Source organism: Grammomys surdaster, unplaced genomic scaffold (assembly GCF_004785775.1).
Source record: "Grammomys surdaster isolate TR1022 unplaced genomic scaffold, NIH_TR_1.0 797, whole genome shotgun sequence".
NCBI lineage: Eukaryota > Metazoa > Chordata > Mammalia > Rodentia > Muridae > Grammomys > Grammomys surdaster.
Genome location: NW_021605216.1, coordinates 833,634 through 853,626, shown reverse-complemented (window position 1 = coordinate 853,626; position 19,993 = coordinate 833,634). Strand labels below are relative to the sequence as shown.

At 40.8% G+C, this 19,993-nt stretch overlaps 1 protein-coding gene across 7 annotated transcripts in view; it reads left to right on the top strand.

Annotated features, from left to right (window-relative positions):
- Gria1 (glutamate ionotropic receptor AMPA type subunit 1) overlaps positions 1–3,047 on the top strand; it is a 315,108-nt gene extending 312,061 nt beyond the window's left edge. For 4 of the 7 annotated variants that reach the window (XM_028782517.1, XM_028782516.1, XM_028782518.1 and 1 more), the window contains one exon: positions 261–464. In XM_028782517.1, coding sequence (XP_028638350.1) covers positions 261–464 — 204 coding nt within the window. Of the gene's footprint in view, positions 1–260 lie in introns of all 7 variants that reach the window. The other 3 variants (XM_028782513.1, XM_028782514.1, XM_028782515.1) reach the window with 1 other exon arrangement.
- Positions 3,048–19,993: the final 16,946 nt, after the last annotated feature.

The following is a 19,993-nucleotide window of genomic DNA, read 5'->3' as shown; positions in this document are numbered from 1 at the left end:
GGACAGCCTCTAGGTATAGACTGACACATCAGACTGGTCCTACTAACCCTCTAGTTTCTAGAATATTAGAATTCCAGATCAGAAAGGGACTTACTATGCTAGAAATAAATAAGAATTACTGAGAACTGCCCATACTACCCTTTCTTGAGCTGAGGAGCGGGGAGGAAGGTTGGGCAAGAGTTTCAATCTCTACTTGACTCATTCCCCTTTGGCAATCATTACCAAGGACCTGGGGAAGAACCCCCTGTCCTCCTGAAAAGGGTTTCTGTTTGATCCCACAGCAATCCATCAATGAAGCCATACGGACATCGACCCTCCCCCGGAACAGCGGGGCAGGAGCCAGCGGAGGAGGCGGCAGTGGAGAGAATGGCCGGGTGGTCAGCCAGGACTTCCCCAAGTCCATGCAATCCATTCCCTGCATGAGCCACAGTTCAGGGATGCCCTTGGGAGCCACAGGATTGTAACTGGAGCAGACAGGAAACCCTTGGGGAGCAGGCTCAGGCTTCCCCAGCCCCCATCCCAAGCCCTTCAGTGCCAAAAACAAAGAAACGAAACACCACCTCCAACCACCACAACCATACGGAGGACAATTCAGCCAATGTCCCTGAAGAATTAAAAAAAAAAAAATCCACTAGGCCGCCATCCCTTTCATTTGGGAATTTTTTTTTCAACTTTTTCCATTTGCTAAGTGAAGATGGTCACTAACTCTATGCTGCAATAATGGGAGAAATCCTGTCCAAGGAAGTCTAACGTCTCTGAGAATGGAGTCACTGGGATATCAATGAAGAAATCAAACTGTTTAATTTTAATTCAGTTGTTAATGTGTCTTAGTGTGTGCATTATTTTCTTACTAATACCCATGGTTTGCAGGCTCTGTTCGACCCTTTTCCTTCTTCTTATCCCCAACCCCAGCCCCACCCCCTTCCTATCACTCTTCAGTTTCAGATTGAAGACTCACGATTGGTTCCACCTTACAAGCAAGGAAAGGAATCCTTGACCTTCAGATTCATTCAGTGTTGGATCTCTCCATACCTTCCATCCTGTGGCCCACACCTTGGATGGAGGCAGACTACTGGAGAAGGGGGCTACCTTCCCCAGAAAGAATACTACCTAAATGCTAGCTCATCAGAGAAAAACCATGAAGAGCATCTCAGATAAGGGTTTTTAAAGGGGGGGCTGGGCAGAGTATAGTGGAGGAGGGCTTGTTAAGTTCACTGTTGCTGGGAAGAAGCTTCCTGTAACTCTCAAGAGCACTCCACGGGCCATAGAGTACCAATATGGTATACCTCTTTACAAAGTCAATCTCAGCCCCTGGAAGGTGTGTTCTACTAGGCTCAGGCCTAAAGGCAGTGTGGTGGCCAAAGGGCAACTGACCTCCTGACCCCAATAGAGCCTTGCAAAGAGCTGGCCATCAGGGAGGTGTCATATATTATTCTTGCCTTTCCTTTGCTTGGCATCTTTGCTGGATTCCCCATGGTGGAGTAGGACTCTCTGTGGAGCCTCTGGCATAAGGGGAAATGTTACCCAAGCTAAGTGCAAAAGGAAGGTGATAGGGAATTATGGAAGTCCATCCAAGCCCCTGCCGCAGAGCCTTCTGTGCTGTTTCCTGTCCTAGTTTTGAGAGACCAAATATGAACTTGTGAGTTATGTCAATGCAGAGAACTGGGGTTTTGTGTTAATAGAGTATTGTTTTAGCATGTGATAAGATCTTAAGAAAGAAAGACAGCAAAACCTGAATTATTTTGAGAGACGGAGATGAGGTACATTGCTAAGTACATCAGGGGACCTTAAGATGCCTGAGTCCACCTTCTAACTCTAACACAAGGATACTAACTTTTTCCCTGGCTAAGACAGACTGAGGACATTGCATTACAATGGCCAGAAACTACACCCAAGAATGCAATGACCAGGGTGATGAACAGTCAGACAGGAAAGGTGACAAGAACTACCCTGAGTGATGCTAGGCTGCCTGAACCTTTGAGCGGGAGTGGAAGTCCCTAACACAGTTTTGTCGAGACCCCCACTCTCACTCTTGGTGCAAGTGACTTCCACCTCTTTTGCAGCCACTCCCAGGTGCATGCTTCAGTGAGTGCCATATGCCACTAGCTTTTACCAATAACCATATTCTGGCTTATTCTCCTACCCTCTGCTTCCATCCAACCTTCCCTGTTAGGGGTTATCATTAGCAATGGATGAGCTGAAGATTTTGGAACCTATTCATGGTTCAGGGCAGTAGAACTGGCTTCCTCTGTGGATGCTTCCAGTGGACAACCACCATCTCTGTGTCTCTCTCATTCTCTCTTCATCAGCCATAGCAAAGAAGCATCCCAGAATCAATCCTTCACCTGTTGATCAGTTTCTCCCGTGTCACCATGGGCATGACATGTGAAGCAATGTCCTGGAGACGGATTACTGCCTTTTATTTCTGCCAGCTGTCCTCCCAGCCTCCTGCCTACCACTGTAGACTCTGGTGTGACGCTCCACACCTAGGAAGAGATGGAACTAAACTCTACCATCAGCTGCTTCAAAAACCTTTTGCCTATGGCCTGGGAAGATGTTCTCCAGCCCCTGAGCCTATCGGTTGGATAGAGAGAAACTGTGGTGGAAATGAGGGTCTTGCTGGGAGGGGTCCATGACTCCGGGGAAGATGCTTCTCACCAAGGGATGTGTGGAAAGAAAACAGAAGTGAGAAAGAAGTTACCTTGTATTATGTATTTTTACTACACTTTTCTTAAAAATGGAGCAGTGGGAAAACTCTGAAAGAGATTGACATTTTTCTCAACAGGAATCCATACTTAACAGTTCTGGCTTTCATTAAATTTTGCTCTTTGGTACCTGGGCCTTTTATTTAACATCTATATTTATTTTAACTCTCTTGACAGATGTGTGAGGGGGAAAAAAAACTCTCATTTGATCAGACACTAAATATTTGGGGGAGGGTTTCCTGTTTTATTTTCAAATAGCCGGGTTTTTTCTTTTCTTTTTTTTTTTGGTATTTGCATAAAATGAACAATATCACCAAGAATTAAATCACTGTGGACCCATTACCTACCTTTCCTTATTGTCCGTTCCATGTTGTGCCACTTCTGAACCTAGGGTTCCAAACACTGATGTTTTCTTACCTTCATCCTAAGACTAGAAGGTCCACCCCTCCGACCCTATGCTGGAGCTGGGCCCTGCGACCTGGATCTGGGACTTGGGATCTTGTCCATGGTAGGCAAGCACATGGCTACTGTGCCCAATGCACAAACTCCTCAGAATCATATTAGAACATTGTGAATGATTCACCAAAATAGGATTTAATTTTTCACATTTATTTATTCATGTACATGTACATGCATGCACACGTGCCAGAACATGAGTGGAGGTCAAAGGACAACTTGCAGGAGTTGGCTCTCTCCTTCTACCTTCTGCCATGTAATCCCTGAAGATCTAACTCAGGTCATCAGGCTTGTCAAACAAGCATTGCTACCTACTGCATCATCTCTCCAACCTCAGGATTTTTCAAAAACAACAAAAGACAAAGAATGACATTTGTGGTGTTTGGCATTTACTGCACTCAGTTCCAGAGACCTAGGTTTGACTTGCAGGCATCACAGTTCCTCTAGAGAACAAGATGGCTCATAGAGAATAGCTCTCAGACACCCCCAAGCAGGAATGCAGGTCTATTTTGATGTATACAAAGTCAGATCAGGAATCAAGTGAAAACCAGACTTCTGCTGGATGATCTTGGTTGTTTAAACCCAGAATCCCCTTTTCTGGGCCTAAGAGTTTTTCGTCCCCTCAAATAAAAAAGGCTTTATGACAGGATCTGACTGTATCGACACTTAGAGATTGATGATTAAGAACAGCATCAAGAGAGCTGCCAATATAGCCCAGTGGCGAAGTCTTGCCTCGCTTCCTTGAGGCCCTGGGTTCAATACCCATTATTACCCCCACCAAAAAAGGAATAAAGAGAAGAAAGGAAAGTGGGAGAAAGGGAAGGAGAAAGGGAGGGAGGGAGTAAAAGCAGCATCAAGTACTTATTTTCAAAAAAAAATTACATGCTAACAAGAGCCTAAAATCTAAGCAAATTGTAGGAGGAGCTTAGCAGCAGACACTCTAGAAGTGGGAAGATGGCAGGTTTGTGTGAGACTCCAGTGTTCACTCTGCCTAAGATTATAACATCTAGAGTGTCCCTGGGTAAAGAAGTACCAGCCTGCAGACTGAGAGAACTCATTACCTTACTGGCAAATACATTGGATGATGTCAAGCTGACTAGAACAGCAGAGGTCCCACCGTACTGAGCATTGACTATGATAAGCACCTTTTCTACCTTCTATTTCATGAAGAGAAGGAATCTGAGACATCAAGGGCTCAAGTAGCTTGCTCACAGTCTCCTGGTAGTCATGCTTTGAACTAAGTCTGCCTGAACCCAACGACTTTATATCACTATAGACCTATTTCATCACCATCCAGATCATGATGGTTAATGATCAGGAAAATACCAAGAAAGCACTGTGGACCTGCGTGTTATGTCAAAGTAATAAAAGTGGAATGAGTAAAATTTTGTCTGCCATTCCCTTGGGAAAGGCAGCCATGCCTTGAAGCATGGAGAAATCACTTATCCAGTCAGAATTACAGAAAGGAGAATGAGGAAAAGCTACACACACACACCAGCCTCCATGTTGGGGTGGTCTGGGATCTGTGACATTGCCCACACTAAGCAAGCACTATACTACTGAGCCATGCCCTCATCTAAAGATTCTCACTTTTAGTACTTTTAAGACAAACCTAAGTAGGGAGCGGCAAGAAGATTATAGACGAGAGTAAAGGCCAGCTCCCATGAAGAACTATTGATTCAGCTGGTTATTGGATCCTTGGGGCCATGTATCCAAGAGAAGGGAGCAATTGTGACCATCCTGTGAGCCACAGGGCAGTGAATTTATGTTCTACCAATGTTAAAAGTAACCTGTACAGTAGAAGACATTACTTGCAGCATTAAGATAAATCCCCACCAAAAGGTACTACAAGCATGAAGGTTGAAATAAATACCCTGATTTTCCCTCTTTCCAGATTCCTCAAATTCATAGGCCACTTACATGATGTCCTTTGTGTGCCAAGTAGAAAGCAGCAGGGGTTAAAAGGCTAAGGTCAGCCTGTCCTTTTCCCTGGAGCTTCACACACATCCCAAGTCACCACTCTGAAGGATGCTAAGGTAGGACCAGCAAGGCCATGCAGAACTGGACTCAAATATCTTACAATAAGACAATATCAAAGGCTATCTTAAATAAAAGGTAGAATATGTTTGTCCTTTACTAAGAACTAATGTCCTATGAAAGATATTTAAGGGTGCCATTCACGTGTTACTTTAGAGATAAGAAAAATGACGATCTCTAGCCGTTATTGTTGGAAATTTTAGGGTTGGTTGGTTGGTTGGTTGGTTGGTTGGTTGGTTGGTTGGTTGGTTGGTTGGTTGGTTGATTGGTTGATTGGTTGATTGGTTGGTTGGTTGGTGGAGGCAACTTTGAGACAAGATCTCATATAGCTCAGGCTGGCCTCAAGTTCGTAGCTGACCTTCAACTCTTCATTTTCCTGCCTCCTCTGCTCAAATACTGGGAGAAACTTGAAGAAACTTCCTGCCCAACAGGGTATCATGGTTAGAAAAACAATATCCAAAAGGACAGTGACTTAGAGTTTGCCATTCCTGACTTGTTCCCCCAGATCTACCTCATTCTGCTCATCAAAGAAATGGGACACCCTGTAACAGAAATGTAGATTCTCCATCAGTCACAACTATTCTAGATGATTCTCTGATGGAGCACAGACTACCAATGGGTTACCATTACTGCTTAACTTATGGCTTAATCTCTGCTGTTGGCAGATCTGGCACTCAACAGTAGCTTTGGCCAGGTCAGGCTTGGTGAGTGAAGCCTATGTATTATCTACATCTCTGCCACCATGGCCATTTTTTATGGGCTCATTGGGCAATGGCAGGGATAGCTGAGGGAAGAGGTTGACTGGGGTTGTTTGGGTTTGTACTTCCAGGTGATTATAGAGTTCAGCCAGGATGGAATCTCCCATGTACCATCCGAAATTATTAAACAATGTGTTCATGAACACAATTAAACACCAAGGAGCTCTAGACTAGAGGTATTTGTCCATAGTCATACCCAAGACCCTGGCTTCCTAGTGCCAACAAGCTTCTGCTTCCTTTCTCTGCACATATCTCATACTGGAAGTCTCTCTATCAACCCATGGAACAGGGCTTCTTGTGAAATCTAAGGACAAAGATGGATAGCTGATCAGTACCAGACCTCTGGGTGGTAGCTATCTTGTGATGTTTTGTGCAGAGTCTCCAAAGAGTAAGCACTTGACCTGGATGAGAAATCCCAGGAAATTAAATCTTCATGGTCCAGGGCTGGGGTTGGAGGCCAGAAATAGAAGAGAACTCTCCTAGCATCTAACATCTGCAAGGCCAGCTGCAAGCCCAGTAATAGAAACACACATGAAAACACACACAGACACATGCACACACAGACATACACACACAGAGACATAAACACACACACACACACACTCGGGGTTGGGATGCCCCTCAGTTATCTAGAATGCACAAAGCCCTATATTTGATCCCCAGCACCACATAAACAAGGTGTAGTGGTGCTTGCCTACAATCCTAGCACTTAGAAGGCAGAGCAGGAGAACCAAAAATTCAAGGTCATCTTCAGCTATATAGTAAGTTCAATGCCAGCTTGGGCTTTATGAAACCCTTATTCAAAAAATATCCACCTTGCAGTGATCTTAAGCTACAAAAGGCCATTGTGCTAGCCCTGGTACAGGAAAAGAAAGCTACAACTTGAGCTCTAAATGTCCCTATACTCTTTTGGCATGTTTGTATCAATTTGACATTCTGCTTGGGAAATGAAGACCCTGAGCTGTACAGATAAGATTATCATAACAGAGATAAGGCCCTGGGAAAAGTCAGGAAGACGACCTTAATCACGTGAGTCAGCCTTAAATACAATGATACAAACTGGAAAGATACTACTTGGTTGTTTCCATCACAGACTCTGAATCCCACACCTGTCCATCACAGACTCTGAATCCTACCACCTGTACTTTTAACTGAGTTCCCTAGAAGTAGTGACCTTCGACCTCCTTTCCCATGGGTACCAGGCTATGCTGGTGACAGTGCTAATCCCTTCTCAGTTTCACACTGGCTATGGAATGGGGAGAAGTCCTTGCCTAGCATACTTATACCCAGCATAAGGTGCTGGAGCTTCTGATGCACCACCTCTCTGTCCTAGCCCTGCAATGTGAGGACTTAATGCCCTCCAGAAGAGGAAACGGAGACTTGAGATGCATGGTCATGTATCTAGTGAATGGCTTGGTCTGGACTCTAGTCAATCCTCTCTCTGGAGCCTGCCTTTCCACCTTACTTGAAATTTCCCCATGCTCAAAGAAGCACCAAACTCTATTTGACAGCTAGGAAGATACCTGCCTGTGTGGCTGTTATTGACCTTGATCTGAATGACATTGATCAGCTCATTCTACCACCTAAGCCTCAGTGTTCTCACTCGTGATGTGAGGGAAAGAGGATAAAAACCTATCTTCTGTAGTCCAGTTTTATTTCTGTTACTGTGATGAAATTCCCCAACAAAAAGCAATGTAAGGGAGAAAGGGTTTTATTTGGCTTCCAATTCCAGGTTACCATCCATCACAGCAGAGAAGTCACAGTGGAGGATCTTGGAGCAGCTAGTTGCTTCACATCCATGGTCAAAAGCAGAGACAAATAAATGCATGCAGACCTGCTTGCTTACTTTCCACTCTTATACAGTTTAGGGCCTACAGCCTAGGGAATGATACCACACACACACACACACACACACACACACATCAACTAATAATCAAGGGAGTCCTTCATAGATATGCCCACCAGTGCTCTAAGAGCTCTTTCTGTTGGAAGCTTACATCCTGTATGGTACTCAACAAAAGATAATTTTGTCTCTGGAAGAGACTTGGTGACATGAACACGTTTCATTTTCCGAATATGAAGGAAGAGATTATTGCTAGAGGTCTTTAGTGACTAAAGATCTGGGTGTAATGACCCCACCCCACCAGAGAGAATTAACCTGTCCAAGATACAACCTCCACCCCCAACCCTAAGCAATTAGCAGAAAGTACCCTATGGATGTGAATGACAGTAAAACAAGACAGAATGGTACAAGGAAAATGATCTTAAGTTGAGCAATCAAGTTAGAAGATGGCAGCTCTTTGAGTTCAAGCCAGGGAGAAATTGAATTGTAGGAAATAGGCTGACAGCAGAAGAGTAGACCCCAAGGTGTCAACCCAAGGCTATAGCAGACAAGGCCAGGCATTCCATCAGGCAAGGAGACAAAGATACTATCTGCCTCAAGAGACAGAGGGGGCTCAACCTATAGGTAGGTCTCTTGCACTCAACTCAGTCCCCCGCCCCCTTTACTGGCTGGTTGCTCTGCAGCCACGACTAGTTGAGAGATCTGCTGGGGCCCACATTCTCCCCCATGTGGATGGATACGCTTGATTTTTTTTCCCAGAACAAAGTATATTCAAGCTCCTAACAAGCATGAGTAACACAGGACCATGCCCACAGACACATGCCATAAGGAGCGAGAGAACAGTGAGTGAGTGTCTGACTCACAAAAGTGTTCACAGTCAGGAAAGAAAGTAAGCCACATTTATACTATTAAACACCAAGACCAGCTCTAGTTGCTAGTTGCTGGTGACAAATGGGTCACTCCATTCACTAAAGACCTCTAGCAACTTTAAATGTGGAACCTGAAAGGTGTCACCAAGCACCTCCCAGAGACAAGATTACCCTTGATGGAGTAGCATTCAGGATATAAGCTTCCAACAGCAAGGACTCTTACACACTGATGGGCATGTCATCTGGCCCATGACAGTGAGTTGTCCAAGCTGAGTCTGGGCCAGTTTCTACATGTCCATCACTGCTGTGAACCTTCCTGGCCTGGAGAGGGTTGAGATGGAGCACAGAGTAGGACTCTGGTGTGGCTTTAAAGACTGATGGTCTCCGAATGTTCTAGCTTCCTAACTATACTGAAATGCTGATGGTAACTTTTTTTAAAAAAAGTTCTTGTTCTTTCTTAGGGTAAAAAGTTGCCTAGGGCTTAGGCGATTGACACCTGTAGCCTAAAAGTGAGAGATTAAGTAATGTAGCCTTTGTTCTATATCAGCAGAAACTTCAAGGCTCTAACTTTCAGCCTGCTAGTAGAAGGTGGGGGGAGGGGGGACACCTTGAAAGTGATTATAGCATTTATTATTAAGTTGTAAAAAAGTGTTCTATGAAAGCTCTCTAAAAAGGGTAGGGGGAATGGAATGAATGAAAAAGGGGGATTAGGGAAAATTCTTCTTCACCTCTTTGTCTAAGAAATGTTCTGTTCAAATAAGTCCTCCTCAGCTCAGTTCTGTCTCTTCTCTTTGTCCTCAGCACTTATACATCTTTCAGAATACATGATCACATGGTAAAAAGTTCACCACAAGTTTACACACAAATTCAACTCATAAATCAAGTAAGAAGTTTACAACAGTGAATGTTTACATGCATATCCATTAGGAGTAATTACCTGGCTAAACATTCATCACCTGTCACAGCTTCACAGGTTCATTGAAAGTTAAAAACTGTAACTAAGTTATTAGTGAAGTTTTGTATAGATAAACCCAGTCAGTATTTTATCTTCTGTCCTAGCACCTATAATAAATCATTAGTTCCCTTTTTATGACCTTCGGTTAAGCTTTTACAATCTCTTGGAATGTGCTCTGAGTAGTAGAAAGTCTGGTTACTATCTAGAAGCAATTAACTGATGACACCTAGGAGACTGACAGAGTTCTCATTGCAGTTTTGACTATCAGAAAAGGGTCTAATAGCAGTCCCACTGTAAAAGAGCTTAATAAATACTGCTATAATTTTGGGAATTCTTATAGGATCATCCTAAAGAACTGAGAAGCCATCTATTAGCATCACTACAAGACAGTGCATCTTCGTAGATCTGTTCAAAAGGGTGAGCCAATGCCTAGTGATTGTCAAATATGATTAATAATAACAGAAAAAGCATATTAATAGCAAGAATCTTTCCTAAAATGATTTTCTCCTGGGCCTTGCCTACCAGAGCTTCATTGTAGATAATAATCTTAATTTCAGGAAGATCACCTGCTAGCTATTGGCAGTTATTCTTTATTGTCCTATGCTGACAAATCACCATTTCATATACAGGTTCTGTAAAAGAGACTCTGCTCACCTGACTCCCCATATCCCGTTCCCATTGGTCAATACTTTTCATCTCTGTCAGCTTCGATCCCATTGTCAGGGTCCACTTCATCTACCTTACACCTGACATTTTCTCAGCTTAGAGTTTTTCACCTAGATCCCTTTGAGCCTGGCTCCTCATTATCCGTATCTTTTCTCACTAAACACTATATACCCTCTCTGAGCTGGTCTGAAGTCATTTCCTCATGTCACTCATCCTCAGGCAGGATATCTTATTTCCTTGTTTCCTTATTTCCTTGTTTCCTTGTTACCTTATTTCCTTATTTCCTCCACACAGAACACAAGTTCATAAGCCCATTCACAAACCATCTATCAGTATTTGCCAGTAACTTGATGACTGAGGTGGGTGGAACTGAAAGGAGACTTTGGCCATTTTCCCCCTAGGAAAATGGGGGGTATGAACAAGGCCATTGAGTTTTTGTTTTGCCTCGAGAGGTGTGGTAGACATTACACAACCAGATGTGGAAGAGGTTTGAATAGATTCAAGGAAATCTAAACTCAGAATTAGGCTTTTCTTCAGGTGTGGAGTTAGCTACAGGTGTTTGGGTACACAAAAACCTGATACACAGAAGCAGCTTTGTGTAGAATGAGCTGAAGACTAACTAAATAAAGCAGGAGGACATATAGAAAGACAACCTTGGGAACATGATAAAACTTGTCCCTTATTCAAAACATGTCCTTGATATTTACTGTGTCCCCAAGGTGTCTCTCCCATGGCAAAGTGCACAATGTTTGGTAGACTTCTTTGCCTGTGCCCTTGGTGCCTAAAAGTACCTGGCAAAACTGAGCAGGACTGTTATGACTGCTCCAAGGTGTGAAGAGGAAAAATAAAGAGGCCTTGGGAGGCCAGGGGAGGCACCAGATGGAAAGCAAAGAACTCAGTATGAAAAATGAGAGGCTACACAAGGGAAATGTCCTCACTTGACACTTTACAAGAAGCCTCTCTTTTAAAAAGTTTTGTTTTATATGTATGCATGTTTTGTCTACATGTGTCTATGTGCACCACATACATGCAGTTCCAGTAGAGGCCAGAAGATGGCACTGGATCCCCTATAGCATGAAGAATGACTGTGAGCTACCATTTGGGTGCTGGAAACTAAATCCAGGTCCTCTGCAAGAGCAGCAAATGCTCTTTACCACTGAACCATCTCTCCAGGATGTGGTTCAAAAAAATGCATCTCAATGACACATTTAAAACACAATCACAAAAATAGCAAAAAGTGGACATTTAGAGGGAAGCCTGGAGTTGAATGTATTTGGAGTTAAGAGTGGAACATTAAGAAAAGACATTGAATAAGTCCAGGAGTCAAAAAATGATTTGAAAACATGAAAATACATAATCATTTTAGACAAAATAACTCATTATCCTTTCCTCTGTCTTGCCTTGAAACCTAATCAGAAAAAAACAATAACAATTTCAAGGGTTTTTTCCTTTGTTTTCTCTTTCATAAAAACATGTGTTGTGACCTAGAAGTCTTGTGTTCACACACCACCTCATTTAGAAGGGAATAAAGAAGCTGTTAACTTAATTTGATTGAGTAATCAGCCTAATGAACAGGGTAGAAGCTGTTTAATGATGATACTGAAAGCAATTTCTCAATCTTGGAAACCATTAGGAAATAAAAACAACACACTACTAGAGGTTCCTACTCAGGAGTTTGGGCAACCCAGCTCTTCTTCATTGGATGAGCTATCTCCTGCTATGATCTTCAGTCAGGTGATCCTGTCAGTTATTTAATACCCTGTCCCATTGGAAGAGCTATCTCCTGATATTCTTTAGTCAGGTGATCCTGTTAGTCATTTAAAACCCTGTTCCATGCCATTACAATCCTTCCTTTTTTTGGCCCACCCGAGGTCAATTAAAATATTTTTAAGGATGCTTAAAATCTGATGTTTGGGCCACTCTAGCCAGAAAAGCAAATAGGTTGACTACAGATCTTCACCTCTCTCTCTCTTCTCCTCCAAATGCAATCCCCTGGTTTCATCTCCATCTCTGTAGTAGAGCTTCTGTTGCACCCTCTCCTTCCTCTCTGTTTCCATCTCCAATGGATCACATTGACTTTCATCTCCAACCTTCTTTCCCTTCATTCATTCATTTTTCCAGCCCCCCAACACCAGCAAGCTTTCTCTGGGGACCCACCAGTTATGTCTGCCAGAGAAGGAAGTAGGCCAGCTAAGAGATAGATGAGCCTCAGATCTTCACTTTTCCTCCTCTCCTTCAAATCCCCTAGTCTGATCCCCAGATCTGTAGCAGACTACCAGTTGTGGTCTCTCCTCACTGCCTGCCCCCATTCCCAGAAGATCAAGTAGATCCTGGTTGAACACCCTGTTTTCTTCCTTCCACTGGGCCCCATTAGCCATGCAGGCCCCAAGCTCATCCTCATTCCTAAGTGTCAGCTCCCAATATCTAAAAACACACTTAACATGGAAGCTCCAGTGGTCATACCTAATAAGATCCCAGAAGAATTCCCAACACATAGCTACCACACTCTTCCAAGAACCAGAGAGAGCAATAGAAACCAAGGAACTAAACACCCACCAAACAAAGACTAGACTAGATATCAGGACCTAGAATTACAATTATCCCAAAACCAGATGTCTAAATGCCAGCATAAAAACATAGTAAATAACTAACAGGATAATATGACCTCACTAGAACCCAGAAACTTTACCACAGTAGCCCTGAGAATTGCAACATTTCTGAAGCATAAGACAGAGACCTTAAAATAACCTTTATAAATATGATAGAGGTCCTTACGAGTAAATTAATAAATTCCTTTAAAAAATATCTACATGCACAAACAATGGGAGTAAACTAATAAAAACAGTTCAAGAGCTGAAAGTAGAATCAACAAAGAAAACTCAAACTGAGAGAAATATAGAAATGAAAAATTTAGGAATTTCAGATACATGCCTCACCAATAGAATACAAGAAGAGATGGAAAAGAGAATCCCAGGCATTGAAAATACAGTAGAAGAAATGAACACCTCAGTTAAAGAAAATTTTAAATTTAAAACAATCTAAGCATAAAGCATCCAGAAAATCTGGGACACTATGAAAAGAACAAATCTAAAAATAGTAGAAATAGAGGGAGTAAATGAAACTGAAAACAAAGGCACCGAAAATGTTTTCAATGAAATAATAGAAGAAAATTTCCCTAACCTAAAGAAGGAGATGTCTATCAAGTTACAAGAAGTATACAGAATATCAATAGACTGGATTAGAAGAGAAATTCCCCTCAGCACATAATAATAAAAACGCTAGACACACAGAACAAAGAAAGAATATTAAAATTTATAAGGGGAAAAGAAGAAGTAAGATATAAAGGCAGATTTATTAGACTAATGCATGACTTCTTAGGGGAGTCTCTAAAATTCAGAAGGGACTGGATAGATAGATGTTCTACAAAGGGTAAGAGACCACAGATGTCATCCCAGACTACTATACCCAGCAAAACTTTCCAAAAAAAGTAAGACATTGCATGATACAATCAAATTTAAGTAATATCTATCTACAAACCCACCTCTACAGAAAACTTTAGGAAGAAAACTCCAATCTAAAAAGGTTAATCACACCCAGGAAAACACAAAGAATAAATGATCCCAGATCAGCAAGTCAAAAGATAGGAAACACAGACAAACACATACAACAACAAAATAACAGTAATCAACAAACATTTCTCACTGATATCTCTCAAAATCAATCATCTCAATTCCCCAATCAAAAGAGACAAACAAACAAAACAAGTGCAAAACCAGGATCCATCCTTCTGCAGTATCCATGAAACACACCTTAGCATCAAGGATAGGTATCACCTCATAGTAAAAGGATGGGAAATGATACTTCAAACAAAAGGACCTAAGAAGCAAGCTGGTGTAGCCATACCAATATTTAACAAAATAAACTTCAAACCAAAACTAATCAGAAGAGGTAGAGAAGAACATTGCATTCTCATCAAAGGAAAATTCCACCAAGGTCACATTTCAATTCTTAATATCTCTGCCACAAAGAGAAGGGCACCTAAGTTTGTTTTAAAAAAAGGCCCACTATCACAGCTTAAACGACATATTGACTCACACACTTCAATATCCCACCCTTACCAACAGACAGGTCACCCAGACAAAAACTAAATAAATAATATTTACAGAATATTTCACCCAGGGACAAAAAAAAATTTTTTTCTCTGCACCTCTATCCAAACTGACCACATACTCAGACACAAATCAAGTCTCAACAGATATAAGAAAATTAAAATAACTCTCTGCATGCTATCTGACCACCATGGATCAAAGTTTGATATCAATGATAGAAATAATATAAATCTTACAAACCCATGGAAACTGGACAATTCACTACTGAATGAAAAAATTGGGTCAAGACATAAATTAAGAAAGAAATTTAAAACGTTCTAGAATTGAATGAAATGCCCAAACTTACGGAACACAATGGATGCAGTTCTAAGAGGCAAGTTCATAGCACTAAGTGCCTACATTTTTTAAAACGGAGTGGTATCACGCTAGCAATTTAACAGCACACCTAAAAGCTCTAGATAAAAAGAAAAATCACAACAAAAAGGAATAGACAGCAAATTATAATCAGACTCAGGGATGAAATCAATAAAATATAAACAAATGCATGTGTACATACATGTATATATAGTATTTATATGTATATGTGTATATATGTATGTATACATTGTGTGTGTTTGTATATATTATGTGTATATGTATGTGTATATATGTATGTATACATTGTGTATGTTTGTATATATTATGTATATATGTATGTGTGTATATGTGTATATAATCAATGATACAAAAGCAGAGTTGGTTCCTTAAGAAAAATCATTGACTGACAAAACCTTATCCAAATTAACTAAAAGGCAGAAAACGAATATCAAAATTAGAGATGAAAAGGAAAAAAAAAAAACAACAGACACCAAAGAAATCTAGAGAATCATAAAAACATACTTTAAAAACCTATACTCAGCCAAATTGGAAAATCAAAAAGAAATGGGTACTTTCTGTGATATATACCACTTCCCAAAGTTAAATCAAGATCAGGTAAGTGATTTTTAAAAACCTATAACTCCTAGTATAATAGAAACAGTCATTAAATGTCTCTCAATCAAAAAAATCCCAGGGCCAGATGGTTTTAGCACATAATTCTGCCAGACTTTCAAAGAAAAGTCAATGTCAATACTCCTCATTTTATTCCACAAAATAGAAACAGAAGGAACATTGCCCAGTTCACTTTATGATACCACAGTTACCCTGATACTGAAACCACATAAAAATCCAACATAGAAAAAGAATTACAGACCAATTTCCCTTATGAGTCCAATTTCTCTTATTTTTTTTCCATTAATTTATTTATTTATTCGCTTTAAATCCAGGTCCCTGAGCCCCCTCCTCCTAGTGTCTCCATCACACAGTTTCTCCCCCCATTCCTCATTCCCTTCTCTTCTGAAAGAGTGGACTCCCCTCCTGGATATTCCCTCACCCTGGCACATCAAGTCTCTGCAAGGCTAGGTACATCCTCTCCCACTGAGGCAGACAAGGCAGCCCAATTAGGGGAACAGAATCCACAGACGGGCAACAGCTTAAGAGAGCCCTCACTCTAGTTGTTGGGGGACCCACGTAAAGACTGAGCTGAACATCTACTACATATGTGAGAGGGGCCTAGGTCCAACCTATGTATACTCTTTAACTGGTGGTTCAATCTGCAAAAGCCCCCAAAGGTTAGTCGACTCTGTTGATCTTCCTGTGGAATCCCTTATAAACATAGATGAAAAAATACTCAATACAATACTTGCAAACTGAATCCAAAAAATATCAAAAAAGATTATCCACCATAATCACGTAGGCTTCATCCCAGAGATGCAGGGATGGTCCAATACATGAAAACTAATTAATATAATCCACCACATAAACAAACTGAAAGGCAAAAACTACATGGTCATCTCATTAGATAAAGAAAAGGCCTTTAACAAAAAAACTACTACTGCTTCATGATAGAAGTCCTAGAGTGGTTCTGGATAAAAGGGACATACTTTAACATAAAAAGGAACATATTTTAACATAAAAATAGCAATTTACAGAAAGCCTACAGCATCAATTTAAATGGAGAGAAACACCACTAAAATCTGAGCAATTCCACTAAAATCAGGAATAAGCCAAGATTTCCACTCTTTCCAAACCTATTCAATATGATACTTGAAGTCTTGGCAAGAGCAACGTGACAACTGGAGGGGATCAAGGGGATACAAATTGGAAATAAAGAATTTAAAGCATCTTTATTTTCAGATGATATGCTTGTACATATCAGTGACCCTATAAATTCTACCAAAACATTCCTATAGTAGATAAACACTTTCAGCAAAGTAGCTGGATGCAAAACTAACTCACAAAAATCAGTAGCTTTCTCATAAACAACTGAGAAAAAAATCACGAAAACAACACAATTTAAAATAACCTCAAACATTATAAAATATCTTGGAGTAATTCTAACCAAGAAAGTAAAAGACTTGTATGATTAAAAATGTTAAAACAATGAAGAAAGAAATTGAAAAATATATCAGAAGATGGAAAGATCTCCTGTGCTCGTAGATGAGTAGGATTCACATTAAATGGTCATCTTACCAAAAACATTCTACATACTCAATGCAATCCTCATCCAAACACCAATACAATCGTCACAGATTTGAAAGGACAATTTTCACCATTTGAAAACACAAAAAAGCTGGGACAGCAAAAACAAAACAAACAGTTCTGAATAGTAAAAGGACTATTAGAGGTATCACCATCTCTGACCTCAAATTATACCATAGAGCCATAGTAATAAAAACAACATGGTATAAGCATAAAAACAGACATGTTGATCAATGGAATCAAATTAAAGACCCAGACCTAAATCTACACACATATGGACACCTAAAGTTTTTATAAAGACTCCATAAGTATACTTTGGGAAAAAAAACACAGCATCTTTAAAAAATTGTGCTGGTCAAACTGGATGCCTGCATATGAAAGAATCTATATAGATCCATTCTCATCACCCTGAATAAAACTCAACTTCAGTGGATCAAAGATCCCAACTTAAAACCAGATTTACTGAAGCTGATAGAAGAGAAAGTGGGGAATAGCCTTGAGTACAAAGGCAGAGGAAAAGACTTTCTAAACAGAACATCATTAGCAGAGATACTAAGATCAATCATTAATAAAGAAGAACTCATGAAGCTGAAAAGCTGCGTGGCAAAGGATACCATCATTCGGACAAAATAGAAGCCTAGAGAAACAGGAGAATATTTTTTACCAGCTACACATTCAATAGTGGACTAATATCCAAAATATATAAAGAACTAAAAAAAAAGACAACCAAATAATCCAGTTTAAAAATAGAGTACAGATCTAAACAGAGAATTCTCAAAAAGACAACTCAAATAGCTGAGAACACTTAATGTTCAATGTCCTTAGGCATCAGTGAAATGCAAATCAAAGCTACTTTGAGATTTCATCTTAAACCCATCGGAATGTCTAATATCAACAACAACAACAACAAACTGACAGCTTGTGCTGGTGAAAATATGGAGTAAGGGGAACACTCATCCACCCCTGATGGAAGTACAGATTCACACAGCCACTATGGAAATCAGTGTGGCATTTCCTGAGAAAGATGGGGATCTATCTACTTCAAGATTCAGCTACATACCTCTCTTGGGCATATATCCAAAGGATACTTCACCCTACAACAAGGACCCTTCACCCTACAACAAGGACACATTTGCTCAACCATGTTCATTGCTACTCTATTGCTTCTGTCCCTCAACAAAAGAATGGATAAAGAAAATATGATATATTTACACAGTGGAATATTACACAGATGTTTTTAAAAAGAACGAAATCCACAGGCAAATGAATAGGACTGGAAAAAAGTAATCCTGAGTGAGGTAACCCAGACCCAGAAAGATAAATATGGTATGTATATTTGTAGATGTTAGCTAAACTAGTGATAACCAAGCTATATTCCATAGGACCAGAGAGGTTAGGTACAGAGTAAGAGACTGTGGGGCAGATAGATCTCCCTAGGAAAAGGAAATAGAATAGTTAGGGGTAGATGAGGGGATGGAATGAGAGGATCAAGTCGGGAGGAGGTGGCTAGAGGGGGATGAGAGAGGAAACAATAAAAATAGAAAACTAAAGTTGAGGGTCATTTGAAAGAAAGTATGAAAACTTAATAAATAGAAGCTTCCTAAAATAGAAACATATATAAAGACAATCTAAATGAAATCTCCAAATAATAGGGGATACAGATCTCAAACTGGATATCTCTTTTCACCAAGTGAAGCTCCCAGTACCAGAAATGAGTTACATTTAATTGAGTTGGATTCTGCAGGAATCCCCAAACAACCCAGGCTGTTGCCAAGACTATAAGTTGCTCTCCACAAACTGACAGCAAGGCCTATTGCAGAATAAAACACTTATACAACTCACTGAACATGGTAAAGTCTAGCTGGTGCCTATATATATATATATATATATATATATATATATATATATATCCTTCATCTTTACATGCTAGCATCTTTGGTACAGGAAAGTATTCTGAATGCTACCAAAGAAGAAACATAAACACCAACTCTATTGTCTTAGTTAGGGTTTTGCTGCTGTGAACAGACACCATGACCAAGGCAACTCTTAGACAACATTTAATTGGGGCTGGCTTACAGGTTCAGAGGTTCAGTCCATTGTTATCAAGGTGGGAGCATGACAGCATTCAGGCAGACGTGAGGCTGGAGGAGCTGAGAGTCCTATCTCTTGTTCTGAAAGCAGCTAGAGGAAGACTGGCTTCCAGGCAGCTAAGATGAGGGTCTTAAATCCAACACCCACAGTGACACACCTACTCCAATAAGGCCACACCTCCTAATGGTGCCACTCCCTGGGCCAAGCATATACAAATCATCACACCTACAATAAACCCTGTGATCTACAGTGGTGTCCTGCCTTCAAGACATGCAATAACAACAGTGCCACAAGGCTTATGAGAATAACCAACTAATATCTGATTTGACATAAGGCCCCCTTCACTAGATATAACTCATACCAGACTCTGCCTGGGTGACCAAGAACCTGAGACAAGATAGCTCAGGGACTTTGGTAAAATCAAACAATGCTGTTCTAAAAGAACACAGCAATAAAATGACTTCTAATGGCATTCTTCAGTACTCATAGATTAGTTTCTTGTTCAGCCATCATCAGAGACGCGTCCTCCTGTAGCAGATGGGAACAAATACAGAGACCTACAGCCAGACAATATGCAGAGAGTGAGAAAACTTGGAATGGGATGCCTCCATCAAATCCCTCCCCACAGAATTCAGGGAAGCCTGTGTAAGAGGAGGCAGAAAGAGTATAAGAGCCAAAGGGATGGAAGACACTAAGGAGATAAGGCCTTCTAAGTTAATAGGATCTGTACACAATGAAACTCACAGAGACTGAGGTAGTATTCACACGTCTGCATGGGTCTTTTCCAGCTAAAGTTCTAGAGCTGAAAGAAGTGGACACATGACCCCTGTCTCTAACCCAGAAACTATCTCCAATTGATAACCACTTGCAAATGAAAATTCAGTTTGCTCAAAGGGAGTCTCCCCAGGGAAGCGAACTACTCTTAAGGGTAGGTTGCATGCCAGG